Below are 22,265 nucleotides of genomic sequence, written 5' to 3' on the forward strand. Positions count from 1 at the left end.
AGACAGAGTTTTCTGCTCCCCAAAGAACTGATGATCGGATTACACAGATGAAACAAATCAGCCATGGAATATATTAGGAAATTTAGAGGAATCCTATGGAACTTCTTCATTGTTACTGATGGCTAACAATGACAAAGTATAGTTATGCTGCAGATGTGAATTAGCATGTGTCACTGTCATGTAGAAAATAGTTGCATAGGGGATAGTGAAAGGAGGTTGGTTTCCTGGAGATTTTGGAGTGGAAGAGTGTAAGGTCAGCATGGGAGCAGGGTGGAGAGGCACTGCAGTATTTGCTGAAGGAAACTCAGCAGAGGAGAGCCAGACACAGGGAGCAGAACAGGCTGCAGAGCAGCTGAAGGCAGGGCACGTAACTGTCAGGTTAAAACACAGACAGAAATCAGCGGTCCAGGAAATGGCCATTCGGAAAGCACTTAATCACATATAAAATGCTGCTGGCCAATAACTTCTACACAGGCATGACCTCTGCAGAAGGCATGGCTATGTAATGGTGCATTGGAAGACATCCAGTGAGTCCTGGGGGAGGGTTTCTGCCTGCATAGCAATCGAGCAAGGTGGCCGTACAAGTCAGGTGCTGCAGAAAGGGCCCAGGTACACAGTTTATCCCAGAGGGTGACCTGGCTCAAAATGCTGAACAACATCCAACTCCTGCAGTTTGGAGTCTGTGTGCCCCCTATGGATCTGCAAACTGTCATCATCTACTACCCGCGACTGTAATTCAGAGGTTATTCAGGAAAGGTGGTTTTAATTACCCTTTTAAATGAATAATGAATATGGCAAACAAATTCTAAATGGAACACAAATTTTAAATTGAACGCACAATTACGTACTGAATTAACACAAAAAGATCTGAAATAGGGACAAAAGGAGATTATAAAGATGAATGATAAGATGATTATACTCACTGAGAGTTTTTCCTTTGCTTGTTTAAATACACCAGGAGCCTGGTTTGTTTCACCACCTGCTGCTGAGAGACCCAAAGAAAGACTTGATAGTTAAAAACAAAAATAATAAGCATTTCCACTTAGTACACTTATTAGAACAATTAAATGCCTTGGAACTACCGTGCAAAGCAATTACTTTGTGAATTATTCTCAGTGAACTGTATGCAGAAATGTACTTGCCTTAAAAACATCCCATATTCATCATACTTGAGGTAAAATCATATTCTACACATTTCAAACAAATCAAAATTTTGTATTCATGTTCCTAGAAGTCTAGAAACTACAGTAAAAAGTTGAAGAAATAGTTGACAATTAGAAGAGGCTCTAGTTCTGAAGGTCAATCCTCAGACACCTTAGCATCCCGATTTTCAGGACTGTCCTCTAAAAAGCAGGCTTCTTTAAGTAACCAACAAATGAAAATTTTAAGGGAGGCCCCTGAAATCACCACTCTTCAAAATATTAGCCAACATTCCTAATGGAAAGAGAGAGATTCACTGTTGAATTATCATCCTAGTTGTGTCAACAAGGTCAGTGTGCCATGGCTCAGCTAAGCCCTCAGACTTTAGCAACTCAAATTGTATCTGGGACATCAAGTATGTTAATTCAGTATTTCATTTATCTGATACAACATGGTTTGAGGTAAGATTTTTCTCTGACTTAGATTCCATTCTTTTGAAAAGTTTTGGAATGGGGCAGCTTTTTGGAAAGCAGGTTATTAGTCTCACCTCAACACTGTTGTTCAGGAAGTGATTTGCCACACAAAAACTAGATGTGAAATCTTTTGGTATCTGTGCCAGGATGCCCTTAGTAAATGCAGAAGCAGGACAGTGGTCACAGATGACAACCTTTTGCTATAAACCCAACTGTCTTCCAACCGTAAAAGCAATGCTAACACATCATACAGGACAGAACCAATTAATTTTCTCCTCTCCCTGTGCAGTTCCCAGGGGTGGTGAGGAGATCCCTGGTTTTCTGGCCCACTTCCCACTCTAGTTCTGCCCTCATATTAATATAATTTCATTGCTGTTTTTTAAAATTGAAGGAGTAGGAGAGAAAACTTGTCAGGAGAAAAAGAATACATAACTGCGTACTTCAGTTCTTCTGAATTTGTAACTGTAATAAGTTACAGCTGTAATAAGTACAGCACAGTCCTCCTGCATCACATTTTACCACATCTGTTACTGCTGGTTTTGGTCTGTTTTGCATCTCTTCTAAATAATCAAAAATAGCTTCTTTCCTCCTTCCCTTGGTATTGAACCCTAACCAGCCACCACTATGAAGTGGAAAGAATAGCTGTGCTGCTTGTGCCGACTTACCTGAAAGCACCACAACTTCTCCATCTGAACAAAAGATCTCTACAGGCTCTGCTGCCAGTTTAAATACACAACAAACATGTTTTACCTCAGGGGGTGACCCCAGAATTGAAGACAAGGAACAGAAGCACATCACATAGTGACTCCTGCTCATACCCAGGTAATTGTCCTGGCCTTGCCACCGTAAATACTCCTCTGATGGCACAATGGCAGCGGCGTCTCACAGCCACTAACAAAACATGAGTCGGATTGAGGTTTCATTCATGAACTACATCAGTCAAGGCCAAGACTTCACAACTCTTTCCTCAAAACTGGCCATGCAGTGTCTTTTTCAGATGGCAAGGATGAGTCTCTTAGAAAGCAGTCCCACCCCTGTGGATATGGCACTGTAAGTTACCAGCCTTTGCCAGTGCTTACCTCACAGTGACATGGGAATTTTTTTCTGGTATTGAGGGGAAAATAGGGGAAAGATGTCATTTCCTGGGCCACTACGCAGAAAACATGAGCAAATATTAACTTTTTTTTGTAGACACTTATGACTAGACATGTTTCATTCTAAAGTCACAGGAAATGCAACACAGAGGTTTTAACTGACTGCAATACTCTCAAAGTTGTATAGACTACACTGCCAAGAGACTTTTGGTGGGGCTCCATTGGCCAGGTATCACTAAAGCTGACAAGACCATTCCAAATAGGATACACTGACAGTCGAAACTGGCTTCAAGAAATGGTGCTATATTTTACGTAAAAGGAAAAAGGTGAGAGAGACAATGTCCCTCTAAGTTCCAGATTCTGGAAAGAGCTGGATGACTGGTTCAGGCTCAGGGATATGTAGGTTAACATATGGCCGCCTACAGTCTTAGAGTGCAGTGCTGTGTGATATCCTTTCACATGGCCTCCCCTCAAGTCCCATCAGTAAGTATAAAAAGGTGAGATAGACGAAAGTAAGGGACACTGTGAATTTTCCAGCAACACTGAGTGTGGTGAAACATTCTACGAGGTATTTTTGTTCACTTTGTAGTGTGGTTCAAGCTACTCTGCTTTAGAGCCCAAACCTCAAAGTTCAACCCACATTACTGCAAATTTTATGATCAATCTGGGTCCACTATTTTGGTTGCTCTCCATCTCAGGATTTAAATGTACTGGGAGGTCATTTTTGTATTACATTTTTCACTTTGACTAATATATCTGCTTCACTAGATGTTAGAGTGAGAGAGAAAAAGCTCTGTCAGTTGCCAGGCAGCACGCGTTTAAGGCACTGGGCAGATTTCCTTATGCGAGTCTACTGGTATGACTCAGGCCTCTCTGGGATGCTACTGGGCCAGAATAGTTCAGAGGAGTTAGTGGCAGAGTATCTGAGGGCAAGACAGCACTGACCACGTGGCTGTAGAAGTGTAGACGAAGTTGAGAACACTACAAAGCCAACACTTTTTTTCCCCCCATTTCCACCACTTAGTGAACCCCCTGGGTCTTTTGAAAGAATATGTGAATTGTGGGTCATAACTTCTGAGCTGATCAAGCTGTGCTTCAGCAAACAGCAAGAGGTAGCAAGAAGAGTTCTTTTAATCCTTTCTTAAAATTCCTCACTCTTGGGTAGTTCTGGTCCAGAGTGCAAGTTAGGACAGCCTAGAGATGGCGAACTGAAGAGGAGCCATCACTGCAACACAGCGGGGCCTGGATTTACTTCCTGGCTCCATTTCTCGTGAGGGGGGGAAGTAAACGCGCCAGATTCCCGCACAGGAGCAAGGCGACAGAACAGAGAATTTAGTTCTGTTGCCCTAATGGAGTACAACCAGGAGACAATACACACTTCATACAGTTGAGGCATGGTATTAAAACTACCCTTGCCTAACTATCCTTTTACTGTATTTTCACTAGTCAGACCTCCATGCTGAGACTGGTCTAAATTTAGAACAGGAGTGACTCTGGTGCAACACTGGATGGGAGCGACTTCTTAAGAAGACTTTTGGTATTGCACTGTTTAACTACAGGATGGGTAATAAATCCTGTTCTCAATTTCTAAGCCATGAGAAGAGGCCTATGTAGTTCTGCATTGCTGGTCATGGTTCTTAATAGCCCTAGTTTCACTCATGAACAACCGCACTGCAGCATGCAGCTACGTTACATGCAGAAAACCTGGCCTCTTCTAGCAATTTTTTTTTTTTTTTAAGATCACCAGCAACGTCAAGATGTTCATCTTTCCACCCTGAACTCACAGTAACAACAAGTAATATCATGAAAATGCTGAAAGTGTTATTTTTGGTCCTCTAAATAATGATACACCTATCAAGACGTAACAGGAATCATTTGTTCCGTCCTTTCATCTTCCTCTACCAAATATTAAGATTTTTGCTTGGAATGCATTCGTAGTGTGAGCCCAGATTTCTTCTCTCTCAGCTTCATGCTGCATGTGGCTGGATTCCCCCTGTGGATTTTGACTGTACAGCATAAACATCAGTGACAGATTGGGAAGTGTCAATGCAGATAACATCAATCAACAAAATATAAGTCTGAAACACTTCTTATTATGCATGAGAGTAAAAAAGCAAAATAATGGAAATGCATACCATGGTTTAAGCTGTCAACATTTTCCCACCAGAAAAAAACAAAAAAGCATAATTAAAAAAAAAAGAAAGAACAAAATGATGAGTAGAGATTCCTACAACACCACACTATAAGCACGATGCCAAGTTACAACCACAGCACTTGGAGGTCCAAGCAATGACAAGCATACATGATCATGGCCTCCATAAAATAAAACAAACAAATACCAAGAATGAAAGAAGAAAAGAAAAACAATACAAAACACTAAAAAAGCAATACTATTTGTGAAGACTGATATTCTTGCAGGAAAAAATAAAACAATAGAGAAGCTGCTATAGCCATGAGATTTACAAAAAAAAATATGTCTATGTTTGCCAGCCACATTGCATAACTGAACAGAACGCAGTCACCTGTCTGCTTCCGTTTAACACAGGAGAGATGAGTTGGTCTAGTATATTTGATAGCAGGTTTTAAAATGATTTTCCTGGAGGGAGAGTGGGCCTGAACTTCAGTTTTTTTAGCAAGTTCAGCTTTCTTATACACTGCTATGGACAAGAAAACACAAAAACACAGAATCAGGAAAAAACCAGCAAACAGTTTCATATGACAATACATCAAGTGGCAGGCCCACTGCTCCACAACTCCAACCCGATGTGTCACTTCTACTGGGGTGAACAAATCCTAGGTCAGAAGAGGGGGAGCACCTGTGCATTAACCTCAGATGTGTTACCCAGCAATCAGTGGGGATGCCTACAATGAAACAGGACTGGTGGAGCAGTGAGCCTTGCACATGGCTTTTCATATAGTTGTACAACGTCTCATTAAAAAGCACTACCATTAATACTGTTAAGGTGCACATCATCTACAACAGAGTAACCAGATAGTACGTACTGTACAATAGTAAAAAAAAAAAAAGTATATATTGTAATAGGGAGTGTTAAATGAACCTTTTTTCCTTCTCACTTCATCTCTGGAGAGTGTGCTAGGTTCCTTTTTAGCTATTTTCCTTTCAGGAGTAGAAATCCTGCCTCTCCCAGTTTTAAAAGGTTTCTCTTTTTTATGCTTATCGAGAGATGATCTTCGCAATTCTCTCTCTGCCTTCTCCTCTTTAGGAACAGTCTCTAACTGTTCAGTCATGATGCTCCTATCATCATCTGTAGGATCAGAGCAAATTATAACAACAAACAAAAGATTAGTAACAAATGTTAACAATACTGCGGTGGAGCAGGAAAAAAATAGTTGAAGACAGAGCAGATGGATTAATAAAAAAAGGCAGACTTTTATCACTTTTCTGAAACATGCTGAGATTACTATTACAACTATAATAATTTTGCTTTTTGATCATTATGATTTGGAAGCAAAAATATTTAACAGACAAAACAGAAAGGATAATGCACACCTTGAGTATCTGCCCAGAGACTGTCTGTGTCCATGATGGAGTCATCGATTGTTGTTTCATCTTTGTAATCATCACACGTCTCTGTCTTGTAGTCGGTGAGCAGGATTTCTTCTCTCTGGGGTGAAGCAGGGGCTTCTGGGGAGCCTTCCTTGGGCTCAACTTGGATGTCAGCCACTTCCTCCACCTCGAGCTCCTCTTCAGCCTGGGAGTCCCCTGTTTCGATGTCTTCCTGCTGAGTAGCAGCAAAGCGCACACTGTGAGAAGCAGATTCACCCTCATCAACTGTTGTCTGCACCACTGTGATAAAGTCATCCTCTACCGTCACCACTGATTCAATAATGCCTTTCAGTTCAGGCAGTGCTTCTGGGCTACCCTTGGCTAGCATTTCTTCAGCAGTAGGTTTCCCAAAGTCTATTTCTGGGGGCATTTCTGATACAAGATGCTGTTTATCCTCTTCTTTTTCTTCTTGCCCTACTTCTACCTCTTCTTCCTCATGTTCTTCCCCTTTTGTGGCCCCAGCTGTCACTTCACATGGCAGCAGCTCTTGGATTTCCGTAGGTTTCACAGCTGTATCAGGAATCTTTTCAGTTCCTTCTGCAGGCTGTGGTATGTTCTCCATCTGAATCTCAGCAGGCTCTTCATGGAGAGGCTCAGCTTTTGAAAGGAGGTGCTCCACAGAAGGCTCCTTTGCTGGTAACTGTGCAGGCGTCTCTTCCTCAGACACAGGAGGTTTTGGCGGTTCTGCTTTGATATCCTCTAGTTTCAAGGATTCTCCATTCAAACTTTCTTGGGCTTGATCATGCTCTCCACTAGATTCATAAGATTCCTCTTTATCAACTGCCTCTTGATGTACCAGATCGGGCTTAGTTACTTTTTCCTTAATTTCTGTTTCAGACAGTTTGGTGCTGTCCTTCACATAACTAGGCTCGGTCTTGCAAAGTACATCTGCATCCTTTGCTTCTCTGGACAAGATGGTCTGATCTTTCTGTTGAGTGTCTTTGGGTTCAGGCTCTGCTTTTTTAACAGAGGCTTTGTCTTTCCCTGAAGGGAAAGAAACAACCTCACTGATCTTAGTATCTAACTGACTCTGATATTCTTGGTCAGCTCTCCTTGCAGCCACTTCCAAGTCATGCTTTATAGCATTGTAATCTGGTTTTATTGGAGCTTCCATCTCAGCTATTTCAGGAACAACACTAAGAGTCTTCTCCTCCCTCTCCATTGACAAAGAAACAGCATCCTTTTCTATTGCTATCTCCGAAGCTGATATTCTGTCATACATGGTATCATCGGTTACATGAACTTTATCAGCCACGCTTTCTTCTTTCATTTCTAAGATTGCCTCAGGTCTTGTCTTCTCTGGCTCTGCACCTTTAATGGGATAGACCTCTCTAGAGTCAACTTGATCTTCACTTTTTTCTAGCACAGTATCCAGCTTCTCTTTTTTCTCCTGCTCAAAGTCCCTTGCCAGAACGGACTCGCCAGTGGCATGCTGACCTAAGTCTTTTTCACTGAGGAATTCTTCTTTTGATTTTTCAGCTGCTGCCAGCTTCACTTCTATTAAAGACAGGTCGGGAGCCAGGCCACGTCTCAGTTTTTCATCTGTGCCTTCGTAAAAGGGACAGGTTTCGCTTGTTAAATTCTCACTGTCCTGAACTGGAGAAGGAAGTGGGACTGTGTACTTATTGAAAACACAGTAGCCCAAGTCTTCTAGCTGACTTTCAGCTTTTAGAGTTACGTGGTTTTCATCTGTCACAGGTGGCAGGGCTGTGCTGGTGTCTTCCACAACAGTGTCAGAAGGAACTGTCTTCTTTTGTGCCATCTCAGCATCTGCACTCACAGAGGCTAATCTAGATCTTGTCCCTGCTAAGTCCAACATTTCAGGCAGGTCAGGAGCCAGGACAGCCCCATTTTTGTAATATTCTTTGGCCAGGAAAGGTGATTCGACCAAGGTCTCAGGCTGGACTTTTTCTTCTGCCATTGCTTTTTCTTCTTCAATGTGCTCATCTTCCTCTCTACTATCAATGGGGAAGCAGGGAGCCTTCTCCAATGCTGGTGTGGTTGCTGGCAAGTAGTCATCACCTTCATCCATACTTCCACTAGTGTTAGTTAGAATATCTGAAGCAAGGGGAGAAAGATCATGTGCACGACCAAAGCTAAATCCCAGAGCTATTGAATCCAGGCAGGACATGGGCAAGTTAATAGACATACTTCTCTGTTCAATTGCAGATCTCCCCCCAAGTCCCAAGCTCCTGCTCAGAGTTAGGTCATCTTTATTTTTACTGTGGAGTTCTCTCTTATCCCCATAGACTTTGGGGTCAATGGTGAACATTCTTTCTGTTGGGGAACTTGGTTCTTCAGATTTGTCTGGTGTAAAGCTCTGAGCCAGGGTACTGTACCCTATTTCATGAGCAGGCCCACTCTGCTGCTGGTCCAATTCTGTGTGTAATTCTTCCTCTTCTTCCTCTTTGTCTTCAGGTATTAGACGATCTGTCTGATAAGGCTCATACACACTCTCTTTAGTGTCACTTAGCTCATAGTAATCACTGCCTTGTTTCAGAGCGTCTGCTTTGAAGGCTTCCTCTTTCAGAGCAGAGGTTTCAAAATACTTCGACATTCCTGATCGATCCTCCTCTTCTTTCATTTGATGAGGAGCTGAAACACTTGTCTTATCCTCCCTGGTATCTTTTTTATCATCTTCCTCTTGAGAAGGTTCTAGAGTAGTAGTCTTGTCAGTGGTTAAACTTGGTGCCTCAGGGGCTTTCTCTGTTATTGTGGATAATTGAGTGGTGTCAGGGTGCTCTACTGTTTTCTCAAGGGTCAGTTCATGGCTTAACTTGGCTGGGGGTACCTGTGTGCTTGGCTGGACCTCCATTTTCATGTCTACTGTTGCTGGGAGCCCACTTTGGTCCACTTCTTTTTCTGCTTTGAGAATATCAGGTGACTTCTTAGCTTCATCATCCTTTTGAAAGTCTGCTTTGTCTAGGGAAAGTGTCTTAACTTCAGGTTTTGTGGTAAATTTACCATCATCTAATATTCGAGCCTCCCCTTTATCATAGAAGTCATACCTTTCTTCCTCATCACTCTCATCCTTGGTCATGTCCTTTTCCTCCCCCCACGCAGGGATTTTCTCGGTGCTTGGTGTTTTCAGGCCATCTACAGTTACTGCTGAGACTTCCTGAAGAGCTAGTGTCCTGTCTCTGTGGATCTGTTCTTCTTTAGTGAGATCTTTGGCAAACAGTTGGTCAGTGGGTTCCTGTTTTGTTTTGGAACTGTCTTTGAGTGGAAGCTCCTGGGGGACAGCGGGAGATGGGCCTGAAGGAAGTTCACCTTTGGCTGCTTCTGCCTTGCGTTCTGATAGCAACAGAGAACTTTCACCATGGCTGATGGCAAGATCTTGGACATCTTTAAGGTCATCTTTAAATTTCATAGAGATAACTTGGGTGGATGATGAGGGCACATCTGCTGTCCTTTCTTCTGTTTTGCTCCCTGTAGGCAGTTCAGAGGACAAGTCCTTTTGTTCTTGAGAAGCAGGAGGCTTGGCAGCAGGTTCTGCAAAACTGGCTTCCTCTTTCTTTTGTGAATCAGTTTCCAAGATCTGTTCTGATAGAAGTGAAGGCATTTTTTCTTTGTCTTTGCTCTGTGAATCCTTTTTATCTATAGCCTCTGTTTTTGCTGGCTGTGGAACTAAGGCATCATGTTTAGGTTGCTCACCAGTCTTACTGTCTTTCCCAGATGCATGTTGCTTTGTGTCTAATGGTTCTGCTGTGAAAGGGCGTGCGCCCTCCTGGACACGGAATTCCATCTTCGTGGCTGCAAGTAAATCTGAAGTAGTTTGTTTGGGTTTTATAACAAAATTATTTAAAGCACTTACAGGCAGGCAGTCATGTGGCTTACAACATCTTGGTATGAATGATGGAAAGGAGAGGGAGAAAGATGCAAACATGCAGCAAGGCCATCCACCTAGAAATCTGCTTTAAAGTGTTAAACCCTAGTTTCCTTTCAATATATGAGGTTCTATACTGAAAATGTGAATTGTACACATATAAACATGTGACCACTGAAATGAGATGATTTCATGTGAATTCTTGATCTTCATGGTCTGTATACAACAGTAAAACCACAAGTAATCCTCACTTCCTTGGTATGCTTTGCTGGACTCTGTAACTTGGGTTAGTTTTGAGTTAGTAAAGTCTGCAAGATTAAGTCCACTCAGTAGTATCTTTGCATGTTGCTGATATTTAAAACGTACATAGTTATACATTTCTATATCTATTTTACATTTTTCTTCTACATGCAGCCTAAACTAAAGAAATAATGCATATAAAAGGCTTTGCAAGTGTCAGAAAAGGCTGTGTTTTTAATTGTACCAACTTTCAACATTTACTCTTTGGCAAATGACAAAAATGTCACTGCTGCCATGAAACTGGTATGTGTAAACCAGCAACAGAGCTATTAATAGTCCCAGATCTTGAAGGTCTGGTCTTCAAAATGGCCAGTCATCTTCAGCTGTAACTGAAGTCGAAGAATACCTGGCATATTTCAACGACTGTAGATCAGGCCCTAATTAAGTTAATTTGAAACTAAAAATGCTACTCTTACAGTCTGCCACTGTATTTTTAGGGAGTAATACCTAGTTAAGTTTTTTATATACATGCTCTGTTAATCATTAATAGCTTTTTCTTTTTTAATATCCTATGAAAAATAATGATTCCTATCATACAAAAATCCTCCTATCATGGAAAATATGAAAAGAGATACTGCAGAATGTGGCAGAACTTTCTGCAGTAATCTGTAAAAAAAGTTTCATCAGTTTTTTCTAAAGCTTGTTACAACAAGCATTGGGCCAACTCTGAATCTCCTCATCTCTGATTTAAAGTCCATGGAGCCATCTTTTTGCTTTGATGAATCAGAATTTTTTAGAACAATTAGTATCGAAGTACTGGTCATTCTTTAAATATTTGCATATGTTAACATTTAGTCAAAAAAGCAACTGCTATTCTAAACTCTACAGGTAGAAAAACAAGAGGACTACAACTACAGTAATTTTGCTCCTTTATGTTTTTATATTTGGTGACTTACTTGCAAACTCTATGAAGTATAAAAACATGGTCATTGAGCTGATGTCATCCTTCTTTCACAGAAATTAAATAGCTACATACTGACCTTCTTTATGTATCCTACTGTGCCTTTTACTGTAGTGCAAATGAACAATACCAGTGGCATCAATACATATTCTGACTGCCAAAGGAATTTAATATTCTTTAGCTGGGCCAGCCAGAACACCAGCCTCCCAAATGCAGCATTTCTTAGCCAGGCAGTGAATGGGTACATCACTACTCCATACAATGTGTCTTGACACCTTGTTGCACTGGCTGAGGAGAAATACCATTAAAAGGAAAATCTTGAAGCCTAGTTCTTATGTACTGAAAGACAATTGATTGCAGTAAATATTTTGTTCAGTAAGCAGATCAGAACTTTCCCCTATGCACCCAATCCTAAACTTCACTATGAAGGCAAACATCCCAGTGGAAGCGATGGGGGTTTTGCCTGACCGAGGCACTCCAGCAGGGTTAAACATTTGTAATAAGGTAAGACACACAAAAAATCAGAGTTCTGGCAATGATCGAGGAGAGGAGGGGTGGACTGCGATGAATGGCAAGGATATGACATAAGAAGCGATAGCTTTAGGGAAGCTAAACCAGAATGCACTGCAGCACACGCACACAAAAAAAAACCAAACAAAAAACCTGCACACTGCAAATGAAAACATTTCTACAGTTTAAGCCTCTTTATGTCATAGTCAAAGTCAATAAATCTACTTTTTGAAAGAAAAGCAGATGAATTTCTGCACCAAAAAGAAAAAAATATACATAGATTAGCAATGTGACTGGCAAACACATCTGAGATGAGGGAAAAAGGCTTACGCACAGGAATCAGCTTAGCTGCAAAGCGTATTTTATCATGGCAAAGTAAAAAATCAGGAATCAGCCGCAGTGGTGGGAAACCATGTTGTCATACAGCACCTATGCAATCATATTATCTGCTACACACTCTTCAAGCATAATAACAAGAGCAGTCGTACTAATAAATGGGAAGAACAGGAAATGAAGCAGCCTTGGAAAGCACTGGAGAAAGCTGGAGAAGGATTCACCGGCAGCAAACACATGCAAACCTAAGGAGGACACACCTTCCTCAGCCAAGGAAGGGGATGTGTCTTTCAGGGGCGTTTCTGCCACAATGGTTACACTCTCCCTGCTGGATGCCACGCTTGGCACTTTGTCTTCACGACACACTTTGGCCTCCAAACCCGAATCCGACTGACCCCCACAGAGGGCCTTTGCCTGGTCCGAAGGCTCAAAGGGCCCGTGCTCTTTCCCCAGTTGCTTCCCAGGAAGAGCAGCAGGTTTCACTTCCACAGCCATCGGACTCTCTACTGGTTCTTCTTCTTGGGGATGGAAAAAGGAGGCGACATCAACACCAACAGTAAACACCAAGCACACAGCTCAACAGGACTGCTTTTGCATAACACTTTCAGCTCTGAACATTTTAGATTTAAGTGTGTCAAAGGACTGCTAGTATCCAGCCCATTTTAGTCATTGTGGAACTGAATTTTCCTTAGGGAAAAAAACAACCCAAAACAAAAAAACCTGTCTCCCCCAGAGAAGCATGTTTATGCTGCAAGATGAGAGCTGAAAGTGTTTTACAGGTATACCTCTCCCAAAGATGACTGTGGGTCAAATATTCATTGCAAATGCAGATGGTATTGAATGATGGATGGCCCTGACAACACCAATGCATCAATGAGCTCAAAGTACACTAATATTTTTCTGATAAATGTGCTATTTAATCCAGTACAAGACATTCAACTGAGGTGGAGGAAGGTATGAGGCATTCATTTCTTTCCACTGACCTTGGTAATACTGACTGCTAAATGCCAGCAAGTCAATCTAGCACATGGATCCTGGATTTGGCAAAATATTGAGCCACTTCCATAGTCTTAATAAGCCTTGTGCATAGCTGATATCTAATGGTTTCACAAGAATTCAGCCAAGATTCCTACACTGAGCGGGTTTGTAAACAGTTTCTCCCTTAGGCCGCCTGGCATCTGAACTCTGTATGTGCAAATCACAGATTTAACACAAGGACTCTTCGTTTTCTTTTCTGTTTCCCCAGTAGCCCCCAGGCTCCTCGTCACCAATGAAGTCCAAGAAACCAATGAGTGCAATTTGTTCATCTGAATTTCTAAAATACTTCACTCAGCCTATGGGCTGTTAGGATCGGTACAGTAGTATCAAGAGCAGTCTTTACTCATGCCATGGCAGAAGAACGATTAGCAAAGTTTCCATTCTGGACTGTACTCCTGCCATTGCTACTCAGAATATTACTGTGCTCTATTAGTATCCCTTCTGATAAGAACTCAGGATTAAGTGTGAAACCTTTGATTCAGCAACATACTTAAGCAGCTGACCAGCAGCCATGCTGCAGTCAACCTGATGACCCCCCTGGGTTTAAAGTGTGTCTCACGCTTAGGGACTTTGCTGAATCAGACTTCAAACAAAGTCGTTTTGAATCTGGAAGTGGCTGTATCCAGCCTTTTGGTATTAAAGTAAAACCTCTTTACAAGGGCTTGATTTTTCTCCTGAGATTGCCCCGGTTAAAACCAGACAATCAGCCATCCACTTCAGTTATGGCCTTTAAAAAGTGATTTAAGGAACACAAACACTATTTGAGGCTGAGAAAATATCACCATGTAAAGTACAACACATTATTAATAACATATAAAAATGTAATTAAGGTTAGATACTATATCTTAAATGAACAGAAGCCAGAAGATTCAGAATCAGAACTGGACCGATGCCTGAGTGTTACAGGGATATTTACACATGGGCAGATTGTAAAAGCAGCCTGGCAGAACAGCAGGTGTCCAGCTACAAGAGGCCCTGACTTGAATAACTTGCTTTACTTTTCTTTTTCTGATTTTATGCAGTTTTGTATGTCCATCCCTTTCAATTAAAAAATTTTAAGGAAAGCCTCTCATTTTACTCTGAGCAGTTTCAGGTATACGCCTCCATTTCCTCAGACACTTCACACAATGCCACACGATTAAAACTAATTACTCACCAAAGCAGAAAGTTATCCCTGACTTAACGAAGGAATCCTACAGACTCCCTTTGTGCAGCAGACTCTTTTATGCCAGACTGCTTGCTTACAGGCAGCAAGTGAGGAGGGCTGTTTCATAATGCCTATCTTTTCACTGATGATCCAGCTTATTTCCCATTGTTTTTCCTCATAGATGTTCTGAGATCTTACACTTTCACCAGAGGTAGATGCATGTGACTGAAAAGGAAGCTGCCCATGAATTAACCAATCCAGGAGTGCTGTAAGTACAGCTATAAGCCCCCAGCTATAGTAAGGCTACTCCTGGGATTTTCTGTCTCATCTAGCTTCAGGCAGACATGCTGACATTAACAATCTTCAATTATTAGCATTGATCTCTTTCTGGTGCTGTTGCAGTATTAGGCTATATTATCCTGTAAATTCTGAACAACTCTGGTTTTCTTGAAATGACCCAGTGAGCAATTTCAGGTATACACCTCCATCTTCCTGAAACACAAACCTTTAGAGGATTCAGTACTGTTTTTAACTTCAGCTCCTGTGTCCCAAGACAGAGTCAGTCAAATGCTGTGAGATGAAATGTGATCTATTTTGCCTTGGAAAAGAAGTCAGCACTGAAATAGATTCTTGATTCCTCAAAAGCCATTTCAGTTTTATGTAACCCTCACTGACAAAGTAATACTGTTGTACTCAGGCCCTAGAAAAGAGGGGTTGAGAAACACAGTAACAGGAAACTTTTTTTTCCTCCTTGTTTGCAGTCGGCTGACACAATGTTAACTGGGTGTATTCACAAAACAAGGGGAGATCAAACATGACCCAATACTGCCAGAAATCACCTGTCCATACTGGGGTAAAACTGACTTCCTTTGCCTACTGGAGAATTAAAGACCTTCCACTATCTTTAGTATAGACAGTTTTTTTTCCCCATTGTGTTAACAACTGACTTACCTCCAGTAACAACCTTTTGGCCTATTTTGCACACTGTTCTTGGCAGTGATTCTCTGGCACAAAGAACAAATTAGCTTATGCTTCTTTTAACTAGCTGCTCCTTTTGCTTCTGCTACAAGCCAGGCCAGTAGAACAAGAGCCCTGATTTAAGCAGGGACCATGGTTTCACTGACCCCAAAGATGCATTCATTGCTCACGCTGCAGCTTCGCTTTGTGATGGAGAGACTCTGGAGGGGCGTCACTTCCATGTGGGGAGAAAACACAACTAGGTTTCCCTCCCCAGAAAGCAGCAATCCCAGGCACACATATAATGGAATGGATGGCAGGTGGGTACAGGGGAAGAGGAACAAAATGGGACCATGCTCAGTTCACCTTCATCATGGCCCAACAAGACCTCTGTGCTCTTCACTGTGGCACTGGGATGTGTACTAGAGCCAGTCCACTCCGAGCTGAACAAAGGGTGTTCATAGTACTCCTCATCCGAATTGTAGGGCTCATCATCAGGCACAGACACTGAAATGGAGGGGGCCAGGTGTTTACGCCACTCCCTGCTGGCAGCAGGCCCACAGCCTGGGCAGTGCTGTAGTGGTCCCACCTTATCCTCCGCCCCTTCATCTACAAATAGACACACACAGACAAAAACTGCAGGACAGACAGACAGACAAAGGAAAGACAAGACAGGATGGATGCATGCACTAGCAACACCAGCCACTATGTCATACTGCAGAGTGGATGACATCAGCCAGGCTACAGGTTAAGGCGGGATGGAGGAATGAGGCAGCTGTGCATTTTAACACATGGGCCACGTACGTGGCGTTTCCTACAGCGTTTATGGACATTGGAAACCAACTGTCGGAGTAAGTGCATTTCAAAACTATACACTCATTATTTAGAGGAATACTTATTGTACACAATCCACATCTCACAACTTGCCCTGATACTCTTGTGTCTTATACAGCTGACTGACTGTATTAAAAACCTCTGAGGTACCCCGACACAGTTGTATCCTTCGTAGTCATCAGGTGAAGTACTGGAAAGTGCAAGTTTTAAAAAGCCTTTTAATTAAAAAGCAAGCCAGCTTACACTTTGGTCAATGGTGGTTTTATGTCTCATTTGTATCTGTTTCAAACTTCCCCACTTTCTTCCTTTCCCTCTAAATAAGTAACATTTAAAAAAAGAAGAAAAAAAAAAACCCTTCCCCAAATTGCTATCTCCCTTTTTTCCTGATAAAGGCCACATAAAGCTGCACACAGCAATCTCTGTTAGTGCTATATTTTATGCTGTTGTGTCATGTTTCTGTGGGTGAACTAGCTCCCACCTCAGTGTTTGCCAATGCTTTGGAATGACAGCTTTATTCACCCGTCACTGTAGCATCGCAGATAATCACATAATCATCTCAGGACTACACCAGCTACTGACAGCTACAGGGAAGGGGAGCTTGGGTTTGGTTTTGCAAGACAAAGAAAAATAATACAGCCCCATAAAAATTATTGGCCTACCATCCAATCCATACAAACCTAAAGGGGAGACTTGAGAGCTCGTGTAGGCTAAGGTGCCCTCTCACCATAAATAGAGCTATGAAAAACTAAACATGTAGTACGACAGAAAATATGTTTAAGCCCATTCTCTGTATATGACAACTGGCAGTTTGATGAACACTACATTCATGGGGTGCCTTCAGCAGCTGCAGCTATCCCATTGGATTTCCTATTAGCTTTAAGAACAAGTCCATGCCCAGTGTCCCTGGCCTTTCTCCAGGCAATTACAACTTAAAAGAGTTTCCCCAGAGCTTCTAAAACCTTCCTCTCAGATCCAAAACACTGAGTCAGAAAGCAAGGCTTTAACACAGGCAGTGTAACAGATATTAAGCAGGTCTCTGTGTGTGACCCAAAAACAAGACAGCTCATGAATGCTGCTGTAACTACCATTTCCCAAGTCTTGGAAAGCAATTTTTATCCATCCTTATCATCTGGTGACATATTGTGACCAAACCAATTCCATCTATAAGAGCTCTAAGCTTCTTCCTGGCAAATAACAGTAAGTTTTAAGCTTCTTTCCATAGCACACCATGACAAGACAACATCTGTGTCTTTAAAAAAGGCACCCTCTGCTTTCTGCAGCAACATGGCAGCAAGCGTCCTGTATGTAATGTAATGACATATATTTCTTCTGCCTAGAAAAAGAATGCTGTAGTAGGAACCCATTCAGGCTCAATCACCCACAAAAAGGACAAAAAATTATTCATCAATGGCAGTATTAGTAGCTCAAATATGTATCATTGTGCTGCAAAAGGAAGATTACCCATGTTTAAGACTCCGTCACAGCCCTGAGGCCAGCCAGGACTGAAGGTATGCTATAAGCACCTATGCACATACACAAATACCACCCATGGAACTTAGCTCAAGAGAACTGTTCTCACAATTTCTTCCAGGGCACAAAGAGTGCCTGAACCACTGACAGTTTAGTTGCTTCGCTCTTGTAGTGGAATCCAAACCCCAGATTCAGGGGTTTATGCATGCTTAAAAGAGGCAGGTGTGGAAAGATAAGACAGCAACCTGCCTCTGCCAAGCAGGAAGCTCTGCAGAGCACTACAATAGGAAATGCCAAACACAGGGCTGAACCTGAGCTTCCCACCTTTCCCTAGTACTTAAGAGTCGGCAGCAAGGTTGCAGGGAAGCATCTTGCTCCGCTTGCAATGCAGAACCTGTGGATTTCCTCTCCCTAGAAGCTTCTACAAAATTCAGTGACAGATTTGAGGGGGCTCACAATTTGCAAAAGGCTAGTTACAGGGGGTGAGGGCACGTCTCAGGATGCGAGAGACCAGGAATCAACTCCCTCCTAAACCTGAGAAGATTCAAAACTACAACTCCTGCTTCTTTGCAGGGTGCCCTCACACTAGTCTATGTATTACTGTGGACAAGAGTGGAAAGGGTTGACGCCATCTCTTCTCCTGGAACTGGGACATTGGGGAGAAAAGAACGGAAGGTTGATATGGTCAGAAGCAGAACACGGAGAAGGAGGATGTGCAAAAGGGGAGGTTCTCCTTCCAGCTGTGGGTCATATTTATCCAGAGGCCCTTCAGAAGTAAAAATGCATCAACAAGAGTGAAGATGAAACCCCAGGACTTCTCTATACTGATGCAAACAAGGCTGAAAATGCCTTCTTTATAGGCTCTGGCTAGATTGTAGGCAAGAAGATAGAGGCCCTGCCTCTGCTCCTTAAAACTACAGGAACTGACAACAGTAAAAATGCTTAATACCTATTATTGTGATGGTGCAAAATCATTAGGAGTGCAAAGTCTAGTATTGTTTGGGGCTGTTACATCTGTAGCTACTACAGATTTACATTGTTTATTTATCAGTTTTAATAAAGACATTTTCAAAATTACTGCGGATAATTTCATTAACAGGATAATGTTGTCTTTAAAGGAGGATATGCTTTTATTTCAGCAACAAGAAAAAGCCTTTCTTTGTTATTTTAGTCCCTTCTAATAGTTCTATTCCATCTCAAAGCATGGGAAAAATCCCCAATGTATTCTGAAGTCCAAGATTAAAATAACTTCTCACAAAGGCTAATTCTGCTTTAGCTTCCAGGTATCTTTTGAAAATGCCTTTCAAGAAGTAATTTTCACTGTAAATAAATCCATTTTTATAGGACACTTGGTTCCTTTCAGTTTGCAAAATATTCTTATTTGGTACCTAAAGCTTAACCTGAAATGCCTATTTCAAAATGGAAGACAGTCCATCAGAGGCATCCTTCTGTCTTGTAACATTTAGAAAAATTTTTACATGAAGACATTGTTGACCATTGTCAAAAGGCACAGAGCACAAAAGAAATGCCAAGTTGGCAAGAGAATATCGCATCAGCCCTGCATGACCAGATACAACTGATAAAAGGATTAGACGGTGCTAGGGAAAATTTCATTTCCTGAGCAAAATTATGTTACTATAGTTGAAATAAATGAAATAATTTCAGTAAGGCAAATTAGTTATCTTACCTTCTGCAGCAGTAAAAAGGGACAGGCTCATCTGAATGTTTTTCTGCAGCCAAATGAAAGAAAGAAACCTACATCCACTGACTCCTTTCTCTCATGAAATACACTTGACCCACAAACCTCTCTGTCTTTTCTACCTTTTTTTTTTTTAATTTGTGTTTGCTGCATGGCTGGCCACATCCACCTTTGTCATGTCTACAACAGTGATTTCCTTCCTACTATGACTGAAGGAAGTCTCTTTTGGATTCAGAGCAATGCAACACACACTGACAAGTGCATTAGGAAAATGTTCTAAGAGAATGGGAAAAAAGGAGGTCTGAGGTAGATACACCAAGTGCTCACGTTTTTTGCTCAACAACCGTAGAATTGGGTTAAATTCATAAATTGTATTCTACTGAGCAGAAAGACATACAGGCAATGTAAAGGTGCATGAGGATGGATAGCCAGATGGTATAGGGAACTGAAGGTTTAAACAAGTACAGCAAAACTGGGTCAAACCCTACTGAGGCAAACTCTTCCGAATGGGAGCTTTGCCTGAATAAAAATGACAGGTCTGGCTCACTCAAGTCAGCAAAAGTTCAACTTACCCACGGAAAATAAGGACTACATCTTCTAACACAGAGCAGAACACAAGATTTTTACTACCATTACCTACATTGAATTGACAACACTGATATTTTGGGAAAAAGCAGCATAATATACTTCCGGTGAAACTTTTTTCAAGTTCCTTCTGTTCATCAACCAACTCTGCTGTGAGTTCCAGTTTCAGAATCGGACATAAACAAGAAGCTTCCAGAAGAGTGAGCCATGTGATGGTTGGAGGCTGTCTTGGGCAGAGCGATCATGAAATGATAGAGTTTTTGATACGTAGAGAAGCAGCGAGGGGGGTCGGCAAAACTGCCACCTTAGACTTCCGGAGGGCGGACTTCAGCCTGTTTAGGAGACTGGTCGAGAGAGTCCCCTGGGAGGCAGCCCTTATGGGCAAAGGGGTCCAGGAAGGCTGGACATTCTTTAAGGAGGAAGTCCTAAAGGCACAAGAGCGGGCTGTCCCCAGGTGCCGAAAGACGAGCCGGCGGGGAAGAAGACCGGCCTGGCTGACTAGAGAGCTCTGGCTCGAACTGAGGAGAAAGAGGAGAGTCTATGACCTCTGGAAGAAGGGGCGGGCAACTCAGGAGGACTACAAAGGTGTAGCGAGGTTGTGCAGGGAGAAAACTAGAAGGGCCAAAGCTGAGTTAGAGCTCAGTCTGGCTGCTGCTATAAAAGACAACAAAAAACACTTCTTCAAATACATTAGCAGCAAAAGGAGAGCTAAGGAGAATCTCTAGCCCCTAGTAGATGGGGGAGGAAACACAGTGACCAAGGATGAGGAAAAGGCTGAGGTACTTAATGCCTTCTTTGCCTCATTCTTTATTAGCAGGGCTGAATGTTCTATGGGTACCCAGCCCCTGGAGTTGGAAGATAGGGATGGGGACCAGACTGGAGCCCCCATAATCCAGGGGGAAATGGTGAGTGACCTGCTGCACCACTTAGACACTCACAAGTCTATGGGGCCTGATGGACCTTCAACACCCGAGAGTGTTGAAGGAGCTGGCAGAAGAGCTCACTAAGCCCCTTTCCATCATTTACCAGCAGTCCTGGCTAACTGGGGAAGTCCCTGCTGACTGGAGATTAGTGAATGTGACACCCATCTTCAAGAAGGGCCGGAAGGAGGACCCGGGGAACTACAGGCCTGTCAGCCTGACCTCGGTGCCGGGGAAGCTGATGGAGCAGATCATCCTGAGTGCTATCACATGGCATGTAGAGAATAACCAAGGGATCAAGCCCAGCCAGCATGGGTTCAGGAAAGGCAGGTCCTGCTTGACCAACCTGATCTCCTTCTATGACAAGGTGACCCGCCTAGTGGATGAGGGAAAGGCTGTGGATGTTGTCTATCTAGACTTCAGTAAAGCCTTTGACACGGTCTCCCACAGCATTCTCCTGGAGAAACTGGCTGCTCATGGCTTGGACGGGTGTACTCTTCGCTGGGTAAAGAACTGGCTGGACGGCCGGGCCCAAAGAGTGGTGGTGAATGGAGTTTACTCCGATTGGTGGCCGGTCACAAGCGGTGTTCCCCAGGGCTCTGTGTTGGGGCCAGTCCTGTTTAACATCTTTATCAATGATCTGGACGAGGGGATCGAGTGCACCCTCAGTAAGTTTGCAGATGACACCAAGTTGTGTGGGAGTGTTGATCTGCTGGAGGGTAGGCAGGCTCTGCAGAGGAACCTGGACAGGCTGGATCCATGGGCTGGGGTGAATTGTATGAGGTTTAACAAGGCCAAGTGCAAGGTCCTGCACTTGGGCCACAGCAACCCCATGCAACGCTACAGGCTTGGGGAAGAGTGGCTGGAAAGCTGCCTGGCAGAGAAGGACCTGGGGGTGTTTGTTGACAGCCGCCTGAATATGAGCCAGCAGTGTGCCCAGGCGGCCAAGAAAGCCAATGGCATCCTGGCTTGTATCAAAAATAGCGTGGCCAGCAGGAGTAGGGAAGTGATTGTGCCCCTGTACTTGGCACTGGTGAGGCCGCACCTCGAATACTGTGTTCAGTGTTGTGCCCCCCACTACAAGAGGGATATTGAGGTACTGGAGCGTGTCCAGAGAAGGGCAACGAAGCTGGGGAAGGGTCTGGAGCAGAAGTCTTATGAGGAGCGGCTGAGGGAGCTGGGACTGTTTAGCCTGGAGAAAAGGAGGCTGAGGGGAGACCTTATCGCTCTCTTCAACTACCTGAAAGGAGGTTGTAGAGAGGTGGGGGTTGGTCTCTTCTCCCAGGTAACAAGTGATAGGACAAGAGGAAATGGCCTCAAGTTGCGCCAGGGGAGGTTTAGACTGTATATTAGGAAATTTTTCTTCACCGAGAGGGTTATCAAGCATTGGAACAGGCTGCCCAGGGAAGTGGTTGAGTCGCCATCCCTGGAGGTATTTAAAGGACGTTTGGATGAGGTACTTAGAGACAT

At 42.9% G+C, this 22,265-nt stretch overlaps 1 protein-coding gene across 1 annotated transcript in view; it reads right to left on the reverse strand.

Moving 5' to 3' along the window:
- MAP2 (microtubule associated protein 2) overlaps positions 1-22,265 on the reverse strand; it is a 75,147-nt gene that overhangs the window by 24,944 nt on the left and 27,938 nt on the right. Inside the window, exons 4-8 of the mRNA XM_075511225.1 lie at positions 7,587-10,040; positions 6,219-7,538; positions 5,767-5,973; positions 5,230-5,364; positions 924-985 (exon numbers count right to left, since the gene is read on the reverse strand). Coding sequence (XP_075367340.1) covers positions 924-985; positions 5,230-5,364; positions 5,767-5,973; positions 6,219-7,538; positions 7,587-10,040 — 4,178 coding nt within the window. The remainder of the gene's footprint in view (positions 1-923; positions 986-5,229; positions 5,365-5,766; positions 5,974-6,218; positions 7,539-7,586; positions 10,041-22,265) is intronic.

Source organism: Mycteria americana, chromosome 9 (genome assembly GCF_035582795.1).
Source record: "Mycteria americana isolate JAX WOST 10 ecotype Jacksonville Zoo and Gardens chromosome 9, USCA_MyAme_1.0, whole genome shotgun sequence".
Lineage (NCBI taxonomy): Eukaryota > Metazoa > Chordata > Aves > Ciconiiformes > Ciconiidae > Mycteria > Mycteria americana.